At 45.3% G+C, this 12,544-nt stretch overlaps 2 protein-coding genes across 3 annotated transcripts; one reads left to right on the top strand and one right to left on the bottom strand.

Annotated features, from left to right (window-relative positions):
• Positions 1 to 1,932: 1,932 nt before the first annotated feature.
• On the bottom strand, positions 1,933 to 7,559 carry LOC142952715 (calsequestrin-2-like). The gene is made up of 11 exons (XM_076094598.1): positions 7,317 to 7,559; positions 5,158 to 5,242; positions 4,894 to 4,994; positions 4,316 to 4,424; positions 3,517 to 3,590; positions 3,083 to 3,213; positions 2,963 to 3,008; positions 2,835 to 2,889; positions 2,639 to 2,739; positions 2,467 to 2,541; positions 1,933 to 2,387 (listed from the first exon to the last, which is right to left on the bottom strand). The coding sequence occupies exons 1-11, from the start codon at positions 7,557 to 7,559 to the stop codon at positions 2,178 to 2,180; spliced, it is 1,230 nt and encodes a 409-aa protein (XP_075950713.1). The 3' UTR covers positions 1,933 to 2,177.
• A 683-nt stretch (positions 7,560 to 8,242) lies between these two features.
• poglut1 (protein O-glucosyltransferase 1) lies at positions 8,243 to 12,502 on the top strand. Of its 2 annotated transcripts, none has more exons than XM_076094596.1 (11): positions 8,243 to 8,364; positions 8,770 to 8,860; positions 9,048 to 9,191; positions 9,328 to 9,463; positions 9,574 to 9,695; positions 9,780 to 9,839; positions 9,966 to 10,065; positions 10,214 to 10,272; positions 10,368 to 10,535; positions 10,883 to 10,939; positions 11,030 to 12,502. In XM_076094596.1, exons 1-11 carry the CDS (start codon positions 8,292 to 8,294, stop codon positions 11,184 to 11,186), a joined length of 1,167 nt encoding a protein of 388 aa, XP_075950711.1. In that variant the 5' UTR covers positions 8,243 to 8,291; the 3' UTR covers positions 11,187 to 12,502. The 2 variants fall into 2 exon arrangements, with proteins under 2 accessions (XP_075950711.1, XP_075950712.1); XM_076094597.1 differs by having other exon boundaries at positions 8,281 to 8,413.
• The last annotated feature ends 42 nt before the right edge of the window (positions 12,503 to 12,544 follow it).

Raw genomic sequence — 12,544 nt, 5'->3', positions numbered from 1 at the left:
CAGTTAAAAGGTGGCTCTGGTTAGTGTGTGAATACTTTCAAGGCACCAAACGTATTTGTGAAAATGAGGACTGTGTGCTCAAAACCCAACATGCTTAAAGGGCCAGTGTGTAGGATGTCGGGGGATTGGCAGAAATTAAATATGATATTCATAGCTATGTTTTCATTCGTCTATAATCACCTGAAAATGAGAATCGTTGGAGCGAGTGAAGGGATATTCAGTCGGTTGCGATCTGCAACCGCACTGCTAGACACCAACAAATCCTTAACACTGTGCCTTTAATTGCTGCATTGCATTCTGGTCTATTGAGGCTTTTTATTGTCTCTTTTTGTATTAAGCTTCTAAAATTAATATATTTTCCTTTTATTTACCGAAAACAATTGTTATATTTTCAACATGATTTTGAGGGCATATTTAACTGATAATTACAGCTCTGTTGAGTACAAATTAAAGGGCACATGTAACATTATTTTGTCATTTTAAGGTGTTTTTTACCACTTTATCTGATTATTGTGACCGTGACCGTTCTAGGCTCCCGTAGAAAGCAAAGTTTTCCACTGCTGATTTGGATTTGTCCTGTTCTCCCGGCAATCAAACTGCATGGCATTTTACTTTCTCTTTCATTACCTCTCCCCCATTGTTCCACACTCCCTCCTCAGCATCTCCATATGCACTCGTTTCTCGTCTACGCCAGCACTCTGCTCTGTCGCTGCCCATTACGCATCCCGGCCCTGCCGTGTGTCACGCCGGAGCCACATTCCAGCTCGTCTGGCTGTGATTTGGTGGCTTTTTTTTTTTTTCTTGTCGGGAAGCTCAAAGGTAATTGGCTTTGCCGTCGGCCTGTCAGAGCGGCCTTGCGGGTAAATGAATGTTTGGTGTCCAGGCGCTGCAAAAACAAACCTCCGCGAGCGTGAGGCCGGCCTGTCGGAACTCATCTGTCCTCGTCTTAAGAACCCCCCCCCCCCCCCTCAGGAAGATGAGGGCATTTGCATCTAAATGGAATGTTTTCCTTCCCCTCATCCCCCCGTCTCTATTAGTTTGGTAATGACTTTGGCTACGTGAGAGGAAATCCTTCCAGCGGCTTTAGATTGGAACAGAAACCTACACCTCCACACGTCTCGCGCCCGTCTTTTTCTGCGCTCTTTGCTCATTTTGTATTAAACCTGACGCTGTCATCCTTCCTCTCTCCGAGAGAGGAGGAGGAGGAGGAGGAGGTGAGACTTCAGTCCTCCTGCCTTCCTCCCTTTAGTCAGCGCTCATGTAAAACACCACCACACTTGACAATCACAGGGATTATGTCACCTCAAGGCCCCGGTTGCACCGTGACACCGTCTGCTTCCTTGTTTCTTCTCCCCCTCTGGAGAGATGGCGACACGTCTTCTTGCCTCGGGTCACGTTTAGATGCGCGCACACATCTCTCTCCTCCCTCAGACGCGGCTGCGTGGATTATGTTTGAATCTCACGCCGCGGTACAAACATCCTGTTGACACACTGCATCACATCCACCTCCAGGGGAAATGGCGATTCTCGCAAGGCCCCGTATTATTAATTCATGTCCAGCAGGAGTGTGTCCGCTCGCTAGTTTATCCTCACCCCAACTCCCCCTCAGCCTCCCCCGTCCAGGTCCCTTCTCCCATTAGGAGGCATAATGATGCTGAATTATTCACCGACGTTTGAATAATTCACGCTTGTTGACCGAGGGAGGAAATGTGCCAATCTGTTGTCTTGAGCCTCGGTCTGGACCTTCCTAATGAGGGGGAGAACTGTCTCACATACACGCCTTGAAAAGCAGCAGAGGTGGTTCACATTAAGACACGTGCACATGGTCGTCTGGACTTTTATTTAATCCTAAAACAACAGTTCAAGCTTTGTTTCTACCTAAAAGAACAGAAAACATTGTCATTTATTCTCACACATAATTCATATTGTCACTTACGTCAACCTTAAAGCTTATAATCAATATGTTTATATTAACATATTTATTAATCATTTGACTACACATGTTAATGCTGGATGTGTTTGCTAACACGTTAGCCATAGCAACTTAAACTTATTTTTTGGGAGACTATACATTTCCTTTTAATTTCACTGACAAAAAAATAGAATTTGTCAGTGATGTGGTTCTAATGTGGCAAACGAGTTCAGTTTTCTGACCCTGAACTGCCTTGACATTCCGGTTAGTCGTCGCCGTCGTCTTCCTCATCTGGGTCGTGACTCTCGTAGCTGTCCTCCGGGACGTAGTTGTCGGGGTTCTCCTGGTCGTCGGCGGACTCGTCGTCGTCCTCCGTGTTCACCCTCCCCGACAGGACGTCCTCTATCCAGTCCTCCAGCTCCTCGGGGGTGGGCAGGTCCTCGTCGTTGGACATGTCCAGCCACACGCTGTCCGCCTGGCACATGGGAGCACCGAGAAAGTCAAGGTGGGTTGATCCGCTATAGTGAAGTCTTAAGATTTGAACCACTACTTACATCTGTGACGTTGACCACACCAATCTGAGGTCTGAACAGGTCCACCTTGAAGGTTTTTTCCCAGTAAGTTGTCAGCTGGAAGGGGGCGAGACAAGTTAACTTAGACAACTTATCAGTGACAAATTGATTTGATTCTCTTGTTGGAGATATGAAGCGAATGATGAGGCAGAACCAGAGGGAAGTCGTCGGGGTCGATCCAGACGATGCTGAGCTCTGGGTTGTTGGTGTTGTCTCTTGCCACGTCTTTCAGGATCTCCAAGAACTCATAGCCATCTGGGGACGACAGAACAGAGAACCTGAGTTCAGCTTCAGGTGCTCATGAAAATAAGGAGGGAAACAACTGCAGAAAGAGAAACAAAGGCACAGACCTGGATCTTCCTCCTCTGCAAACGCCACAATATGTATTCCGTCCATGTCGTCCTCCTGGGAATTAAAAAAAACATTCGGTACTGCACCTCAAAACCGCTTAAGACACTCTGAGACCGAAACTACTCACCCATGTTTCAAACATATTCTCTGCCCGGAGCTTCCTCAAAGTAGCCCTGTAAAGAGCAAATGTTTAACCAGGTGTTAACGGCGTTGAAGTGACCCTGAAAAGATTTCAATCTAATTCGACCTTCTGTGCTGGTTGACGAACTCGACGATGTCCATCTCTGACAGAGGTCTGCCAGGCAGGATGGCCGGCTCCTCCATGAACGGCTCGTAGAAATTCACCTCGTTCATCTTGAGGGAGAGATGTTTGGCTACCTTAAAAACACACGACGGGGAAGGATTTCACTATGATGAGCGGGTGGGGGATATTATTTATTTGTTAAAGCTCGACAAGCGGAAAACTCCAAAATGTATTTTCTGATGAGGCGTTTGACAGTAAAAGCTCAAACTTGAAAAAACAAAGGAGCTAACTCTCTGCAAGAAAGCAAATGAGTGTAGGTCTATATCCCCAAATGTCAAGACTATAACAGTGTATTAACAAGCAGTGTGAGAGGAATCAAAAGTGGGTTTAACAGAGATCCTTGGATTAGGACGCTATGAATACAGATAAGGACTTACAGATTTATTAAATGTAGCAAAGAACTTGATGTAAGGTTGAAAACGCTCCGAGGCCTCCTGAAAAGCTTTGTAGTCTGAGAGAGAGAGAGAGAGACAGAGAGAGAGAGAGAGAGAGAGATAAGGAACTGACTGAAACCGAAGTAGAGAAAGTAAAAACAGATTCAAGTGTGTGACTTCATCACTCCCATTCTGCTCACATCCACAGCCCAAATCTACCGTATGTGATCGAGGAGGCAAGCGGTGAAACGCACTCGCTTCATTCAATTTCCCATCATGATTCTACCGTCCTCGCCCAAAGTAACAACGTCTCCCTTAATACAGTTTTATACGCTTGTAACGCGCTGCTGGCTCTGCTCCCAGCAAGGTCACGACCAAGGACCAACCCATCTCTGGACAGAAATGGGCTCCATAATGAAACTTCATGCCACTGTCATATCGGACCAGATAGCATCTTCCCTCTCTCACTTTTTCTCCCATTTCTTTTTTCTAGAGGAACTATAATTGCAGTTTGACCTATTAGACAGAGAACTAGAAGCTATTTAAAGGCTCTTGTGGGATTGAGAGCACCACAGTCTGGAATCAGGTTTCCCTTTAGCATGGTGATGTAGCTCCATTAGCCTCTAGATCCCATCAGCGTCTGGGGAACACAGTGAGGCAACCTTAAGAGGACGGAGGAACAGTGTAGATGTATTTTTTTTTTTTACCCCATCACACACTCCTTATGCTTGTTAATGGAAACACAAATGCATTGATAAATCACGTAAAATAGACGCCGGCACGGGTTCGGTGGTAAACTAACGTGAATCTTCTCCCTTGAAGTAGCCAATGAGGCGGATGTCCTCCTCCATCCTCTCGAAGGCCCGCAACTCCATGGCGTTGTTGAGCATTTCCACCGGGTCCTCCAGCACCTGGGGGGCGGTATAACACAGGTAAGTGGTTTTCACTGTTAAGAAACGGTCAACAAATTTTGAAAACCTGCTTTCTCGGCGAGGCTTAGAACTTTTGTACCTTCATGCGGAGCCAGGCTAGCCGTTTCCCCTGATTACACTCCTTATGCTAAGCTAAGCTTATCAGCTGCTGGCTGTAGTCTCAATATTTGATGTACATCTACCTCTCCGCAAGAGCGTGAATAGGCAAATACAGTTTGGAAATTGGGAATGGCTGGCTCCGGAAGTGAGAGGCACATTCATTTTTCCTCGGCATGAAACTCCCGGTTAATATATCTGTCAAACTATTCTTTAAAATGTATTCATGTAAACATCCCTTTACCTTCATGAGGCTGCAGCTGTTAATTGCTTGAAGATTTCTTCTTTCAGTGGCTGCCAAGATTACACATTAAGAATTCTTTTAAATAGCCGAACCCGATTGTTCACTCACATCCAACAGGAACTCCACGAGTGTGTCTGCTGAGAGCTCCCCATCAAACTCGATGACCCGGTCGCCCTTGAAGACGTACAAGCTGCCCACCTCCTCCAGACCTAATTAAACAGCAGGAGTGTGTGAGTTTAAGAAAGCTCATTACAGGGCTTCACGTTTTAGCGAAAGGAAGCATAGGGACAGGATTTTACTGAAGCTAAATCTGAGTCCAGACATTCAGCATTCACAGAAATGCAACTGATACTGTGGAATAAGGACTCATACCCAGTTTTTTGGCTACTTTGGCATCCTTCTGGGAGTCCACCATCCCAAAACCGATGTCTTTGTTCTCCAGGACCTGAGCTGTGAGCTGGGCGGTCACACAGACAAATGTCAGTCAGCGTACAATCATTGAAAATCATTGCACATCTTAACTCTGACTGTGACCACAAGTGTACGTGATGTTTTGGGACTCTGATCTAAATTTTAGCAGCACTTTAAATCAGTTTACCATCTAAAATATTGCTAGAATAAGAGGGACGCATGTTGAAAAGGGATGTCAAAACGATGGTCCACACATTAATCTGTGTTCAACCAGAGAAAGTTCTGACATACAGCTGCCTGAGTTTGAACAAAAACGACCTCACGTGTGTCACACCTGTTGTAAAGTTTGAGGACATGATTTTAAAACGCTGCTACAAATCGACATTGCACTTTGTCACTGTGCGACACATTCAGAACCACCTCGCTAAGGATCTTAGTCACTGTCCAAATGATACCACATTTAAATGTAAAGGGTGTTGAGGGCTAATTAGCTAATGTTAGCATGCTGTCACGCTAGTGTAACTCAGCATGTTAGCGATGGCATTGCGTAAAAAAAAGTTGGAGTTAAAAAGCTGTCTGCTAGTTCAGCACCACGGACAGCTCCACTGATTTATCAACACATCCTTTTCATAGTCATTCATGATGGCTAAATTAAGTATAGTTATTCTATCCAGATACATTCATTAATTTGGGGGCTTTAATTACCTTTTATTTTATTTTACTTTATTTTATTTTATTTTATTTGTTATGTATTTTATTTAATTATTAAATAAATAAATAATTTCAGTTCCATAAAGAGATTTAGTGGGTGTTACTTGCACCACACTTCCTCACAGCAGGGAGTGTGACACTGAGGCCGACATGGGTCAGTGGTTCCCAACATGGGGGTCAGTACCCTGTGAAAGGGGCGCACGGTCATTAAAAAGCATTGGAAAGTCTTCTGAGTGACGACGTTTCCCAAGCAGACTTTGCAGTCAAGACTTGTGACCGTCTGTATCCTTGAAAATGAAATCGCTTTAACCGTTGAATAGAGAATCTGTGGATCAGTCGGGGATGAAAACGTCTACTTTCTATGCGGTGTATTTGAGCTGGCATCCACAGCTGCTGCTGCTGCTTTCTCCGTCACTACATCTTTTCATTACAGATCCTCTTGTCTCATACTTTCATCTCATGAATACGACAGGAAGGGATGCGAGTAGTTCTTTCTAGTTCACAGCCAGATAGTGAAGAGTTTTGGGAACGAGCTCTAATTAGCAGAGTGGCCTAGAAACAATCCCTGGATACATGTGAAGCGCAGAGGAGGGCACATGTTGGGATTAAAGTCACTGCTTTGTGCAGGTAAAACAGCAGTGAATCCATCTCCACTTGAAGCAGACAGAGGACGACCGAGGCGTTCAGTGTCTGTTTCCAACCAGGGGAGGACCACTGACTCTGCTATGACTTGTTGTGACAGGTCAGAGTCAAATGAGCGAGGCAGTGTGACCCCTCTGGGATTTGAGCTGTAGCTCGCCAGCAGCCTCAGATATATCAGGGCGGTGTACGTCACAACGCACACATCTTTGATCAGTAATGACGTCTTCTGGGCACCGTTCAGGTGTTGCGTACCTAGAAAATGAAATTATTTGGAAGGATGTATGTGTAGCTAACAATGAAAAACTTTGGACCGGCTGTCAGCTCACGAAGAGCAGGATTCAGGAAATGTCCATTTTAATTCCACGGCAGGCAGTCCATCAAATAGTTGTTGAGATATTTCATATTCTGATTTCATAAGATTACTTATAAACCATTAATAAAAACAACTAATGGGTTTCCAGTCTGTGATAAATCTCTTTGACTGGTTAGACCGAAAGCCATTTATTGATTACCTTTTCACATTTACACCTGCAGACTTAACAGCGTATTCAAATTGACAAAACAATGATTTATTAATGGATTACTAACATTTAAAACTGCATTATCACCACATAGAAAGGCACTTCCAAAGGGATTTTCACAACCTGGCAACCCAAAAGCACTAACAAATGATTTACCAACCATTAAGAAAAGAAAGTTCTATCTCTAAAATGTAGAAAGAGTCTAAAGGACCATCTTTTAACTCCTCCGGCTCTCCTCCTCCTCACCTCCAGCACCAGCTCTGTCATCTGGAAGCGCTTCTGCAGGCCCTTGCTGGCCGGCAGCGGCTCGTGGTAGAACAGGCACAGCAGGTCGTATCTCTTCAGAGCCTTCTTGTAGTTGCGCTCGCTGACGTCCAGCACCCTGTCCCTGCCGTCGAAGTTGGGGAACTCCAGGCCTTCCTCTGCGCTGCAGAATAAAACCAAGTGGAGGCAAAGGCCGGACAGCAGGGAGAGCCACATCTGCTGCATCGTCGGGTTTCGGGTTGTGGAGGCGTTCGCCAGCCGGGATAAAGTTGGCAGAGAAATCAAAGTACCTCTCAGGGCCCAGCTTGAAGAGTGTAATGTATACCGTACACAATCTAGATTTGATCTCTGTTACCTCCCCAGCAAATATGAAATATTCTCACAAATATCTAATTTTCCCTCTCTCTCTGCTTCTCTCTATATCTCTCCCTCTCCACCTGTCTTCTGTCTCCTCCTCTCTCTCCGTCACTCAAGTTTTACCGCCGCAAATCTCCCAGGAGGGTCTCTTTCTTTCCCCCCTTTTTCTCTCCCTGACTGAGAAACTCTTCCCAACGGTCCACGGACAATTATCCATGTGACAGTCATCCATGTCCTTGACATAAATTCAGAAATAAGAAAAAAGGAACTGTGAGAATGTTTTCATTAGCCATTTAATTTGCAATGATGCTAATATATGTGCATTGAGAAATTAGATCTCATGCTATGAAATGAATGAAGAATTAAACTGCATTAATTTAAACAGCCTGTTTGTGAATGTGAAATAGAAAAGACAGCTTTTCTGAGGAGCATCCCTTTAAAGCCAATTTGAGCCAGTCGTCCAAATGTTACGGTAACGTAACCTGTAACGTAACCTCGTTGTGCGCATTACCGTAATGACGGCATTCAGCCCGAAGTAACAGATCCCAGATCCGCGCTTTGTTTCTCCTCTCCAGACAGAGCTGGAGGATAGAATGAAAGATGGAGTGCTTTTGTCTGTGGAGGTTTTTAATACTGTTGCAACTTTGTGTTTTATGTTTGGTTCCCGCGTCAGGTAATGCATATTCAAACGAATACGACTCGTGGAACCATATTTAAATGTGGTGAGACTTTGTTGCTTTTAGCTCCGCTGTCGCTACATGAGGCAACTTCTGATGTTGGGAGTCATTCATCACTTCACGAGCTAGCTAACTAGCCTACGAGCTAACTCAACTAAGCTAACCGTGCAAACGTTGAGATTGGCGTGGTTTAAACGTTTCGCTTACAGTAATATTGAAAAATATAAATTTATGTTTATTAAAAGGTTTGCATTCATTAAGGCTGTGTGTGGTTTTGGTAACAAGTTAGCTAAGGCTAGTTAGCACTAACAAATGCTCTCAATATTTACTCAGATAGTAAGTAGTTCTAGGATCGGTCCGATATGAACATTTATTCTGACACCGTTTGCCGTTGCTTGCAGGTCAACAGTGGAAGAAAATTAAAGACACGATTTCCAATGCTGTTAAAGGGCACGCTCCGTGCAACCCTGTCAACTGTAGCTGCCATTTAAGGTGGGTGTGATGCCATGATGTTTTTGCTTTTCCTTAAATATTATACCTTCTTATTACAGGACAAGGTTAGATCAGTGAAGATGGTCGTTATACCTCGCATGCAGATTTGTTTTGCATAAGCAAGCGTGAATTCTATAATGTGGATTTGATCATTTCTCTGTCGCCGCTCTCCGTTTCTGACCCCCAGGGTCCTACAGGACGACTTGCGGCCCTTTAAAGGGAGAATCTCTGAGGATGTCATGGCTGCGACCGTCCAAAGAGGGGTGGGCACCCACTACCAGATCGTGGGACACAAGCTGTACAGGGAACACAGCTGCATGTTCCCCGCCAGGTAAGGAGGAAAACAAGTGCTTGACGTGACTCCTTCGTGATGTTTGATCACGCCCAATGACAGAGGCTGTATATGCAGTATTATATGTACACACAGCTGTTTGTTTGCGCTGCCTAAATCTGCCGTCTGTTTTCAGGTGCAGCGGGGTGGAGCATTTCATCCTGGAGGTGATTGACAGGTTGCCCGACTTGGAGATGGTGGTAAACGTGAGGGATTACCCTCAAGTCCCCGGCTGGGTGCAGCCGACCCTGCCCGTCTTCTCTTTCAGTAAGGTCAGAACTCTAGGCATCACTTTTACTCGCACATTGAAAAAAACAAAAACACTCTGGTGTTTATTAAAAGCAATAACTGGTTTTGAAACGTGCGTGTTTGATCTGAGCAGACGGCGGACTACCAGGACATCATGTACCCCGCGTGGACGTTTTGGGAGGGAGGGCCTGCTGTGTGGCCCATATACCCCACCGGCCTGGGAAGATGGGATCTGATGAGGGATGACCTCAAAAAGTAAGGTTTTATTTTGGCTATTTAATGGCATAAATCATGAATTCACAAAAGAAGAAATTAATGGAACACAGCGTGTCGTGGTAGATCTGCAGCACAGTGGCCGTGGGAGACGAAAGAGTCCAAAGGATTCTTCAGAGGCTCCAGGTCAGTCCTGCGACTTCATTCGTTTGTGTTATTTTGCAACAATATACAACAATCGCTGTCTTCTCGCCACAGCTGGCGGCAAAGCTCAGGCTGTTGAGTCGTTCTCTTCTCGGTTTACGTTGGCAGGACCAGTCCAGAGCGGGACCCTCTGATCCTTCTGTCCAGAGACGCTCCCGAGCTGGTGGACGCAGAGTACACGAAGAACCAGGCCTGGAAGTCAGAGAGGGTCAGTCATGCTGAGACCGCGCCAGGGCCACATACAAACATAATGATTACAAAGCCACTGTATAAGATATTACAGTGACTTTTCTGTTATATTCCAAAAGGAATCTTGTGTTTTTAATTACCAACCCGTGTTTTTCTGTCTGTTTTAGGACACACTAGGGAGACCCCCGGCCAAAGAAATCCCCCTGGTCGATCACTGCAAATACAAGTAAGCCCAACTCTTGATCAAGAAGGCAGCTCGTTAGACGGCAACCGCTTCACTGAATTAACGGTCCCGCCCGACGCTCGTTGTGTCCTCCCCAGGTATTTGTTTAACTTCCGAGGCGTGGCGGCCAGCTTCCGCCTCAAACATCTCTTCCTCTGCGGCTCCCTGGTGTTTCATGTGGGGGATGAATGGCAGGAGTTTTTCTACCCTCAGCTGCAGCCCTGGGTCCACTACATCCCGGTCAAGCAGGACCTCTCTGACGTCAGGTACCTCAGCTAGCTATGATGAGAGGAGTCTGGCTTTAAATAGAGAGCATAGATAACGGCTTCAGTTCCCGTCAGAAAGGGCGGTCTGATGAGAAGGTAAAGTGGTGAAAGGATTCTAAATCTAGCGTGCACTTAAGCTGATATTGATTCTTTTTTTGCTGCTGCCCCCCGTCCACATTATAAAGCGTACTTTCATTTACAGACGTACTTTTTTAGTCTTATGAATGTATGCCGGCGTCATACAAAGACAACATGTGACGGTAGTGGAAACCTGACGAGTTTCATGTACAAGTTCACAAGTTCACACGCTAAATGTTGATATGTCTTCACATGTTCTGTCTCCTCAGGGAGCTACTCCAGTTCGTCCAAGAGAACGATGCCGTCGCGCAGGAGATTGCCACGAGGTAAACGGGTCTTTTTTTTGGGGGTTGGAGCAGCTCTGTATTCTGAAAAAGGTGAGTGATGAAGTTTTCTTTTCCTCTCCCTCCCCACAGGGGTAAAGAATTCATCCTGGACCACCTGCGGATGCGAGACATCTCCTGCTACTGGGAGAGACTCCTCACCGAGTTTAGCCGTCTTCTCAGCTACAAACCCGGGAGAAAGGACGGCTACAACCAGATTGTCCACAAACCCGGCAAGACGGAGCTGTGAGAGGGAGACATCGGCGGGACCAGGGCCGCTGCGGTGAAGGGAAAACTCCAGAGAATGAATGCAATCACTGCACCACAACGTATTTCCCTCACAAGCAGCGTGACGTGTCGACGTTGGCCTTCCATTTTTTGTCAAATTCACTCCTAAATGTAGCTCGTCTAACACTATTTGTTTCGTCACAGATGTAGTTTAGTATGCTGACTGAATGCTGCACTACCTGCAGGTGCCACTGGGGGCTCTGAGTCACTCCCGTCTTTAGCATTCAGTCTATACTCACCAGCACAGTAACATTATTTAGTTGTTTGTATCTGTCTCCTACGAGTCTCCCAACTTAATGGAAGTGACGTACTAAATTGCTGAAGTGACCCTTTAACGTGCAACGTGAAGACTTTACATTGTTGTGTAACATTAATCACATCTGGACGAAGCTTCAGACAGATATCCATGAAAATCTGCTAACTCGACGCGTAAGAAGTTTAGTGCCTTGCTCGAGTAAAATCTGAATTGACCTTAAACCTGCAGACCGCTCGCCAAAATCCAATGAAAATATCACACACCTTAAACTCTAAATACATGAAGTGTGATGTTGACTGCTGCTCAAACATCCGCAATGGATGTACCAATAATAATACTAGTTACGGGTGCCACGCTGTTACATATTTAACAGTCTATTGTATCGCGAGGGTCACCTGGAAACTCGGACGCTGTGGTTTGCACAATATGGAACGCTTATTTGCAATTTTTTCATCTGGACTTTTTGTATGTAGAAAGATATGGTTTATATTCGACATCCAACCTAATCCTATAGAAGTAAAGTGGCCAAAATGTACGTATACATGGACTCTGTTGTTGGGGAGGCACTGCCCTCTACTGGACGACTGAGGAAACTCCTTCACCAACTGTCACGACGACGTCATATCCATGTACTTTTCAATTTACTTGTGTCGTCAACGTCTGCAACTGGAGGGGTTCTGCCTTATGTCTAAATACCGTCACTAAGTGCCAACAGTAGGCAATAACGACAACAAGGAAATAGTAATTTGATGTGTGGAGTTTCAAAGAAACGCGTATTGTTTTGTACCTTTTTGAAAATAATGTCTTAGTGTTGAGAGATAGCTGGTACGGGATAATGTTGGATATGTTGTAGTATTCGCATTGTGCTGTGAACAAGCAGATTCTCACACTGTTGTTGACAACTGTGGTAAATACGGTCCGTTTGTGTGTGTTTGACCAAAAGGCTGTGATGATGTTGCGGCTCGTGCTGCATTTTTTTTTTTTCTGTTTGTATGCAAATAAACTGTTTGGTTCTTAAAACATCCCGGACCCAGATCTTAATGTCGCGAGGAGTGCACCTCGCG

This window comes from Anarhichas minor, unplaced genomic scaffold (genome assembly GCF_050575085.1).
Source record: "Anarhichas minor isolate MPS153535 unplaced genomic scaffold, ASM5057508v1 ptg000018l, whole genome shotgun sequence".
Lineage (NCBI taxonomy): Eukaryota > Metazoa > Chordata > Actinopteri > Perciformes > Anarhichadidae > Anarhichas > Anarhichas minor.
Note: the sequence above shows the minus strand (reverse complement) of the source record. Positions and strands in the feature narration are given on the sequence as shown.

Excerpts from the sequence above, each read along its gene's own strand:
- poglut1 (XM_076094596.1), top strand. The coding sequence starts at position 8,292 with ATGGAGTGCTTTTGTCTGTGGAGGTTTTTAATACTGTTGCAACTTTGT. Across the intron at positions 9,192-9,327 it reads AGCTGCATGTTCCCCGCCAG|GTGCAGCGGGGTGGAGCATT; the intron begins GTAAGGAGGAAA and ends GTCTGTTTTCAG. Across the intron at positions 10,536-10,882 it reads CAGGACCTCTCTGACGTCAG|GGAGCTACTCCAGTTCGTCC; the intron begins GTACCTCAGCTA and ends CTGTCTCCTCAG.
- LOC142952715 (XM_076094598.1), bottom strand. The coding sequence starts at position 7,559 with ATGCAGCAGATGTGGCTCTCCCTGCTGTCCGGCCTTTGCCTCCACTTG. Across the intron at positions 5,243-7,316 it reads TGACAGAGCTGGTGCTGGAG|CTCACAGCTCAGGTCCTGGA; the intron begins GTGAGGAGGAGG and ends GTGACCGCCCAG. Across the intron at positions 4,425-4,893 it reads TCGTGGAGTTCCTGTTGGAT|GTGCTGGAGGACCCGGTGGA; the intron begins GTGAGTGAACAA and ends ACCGCCCCCCAG.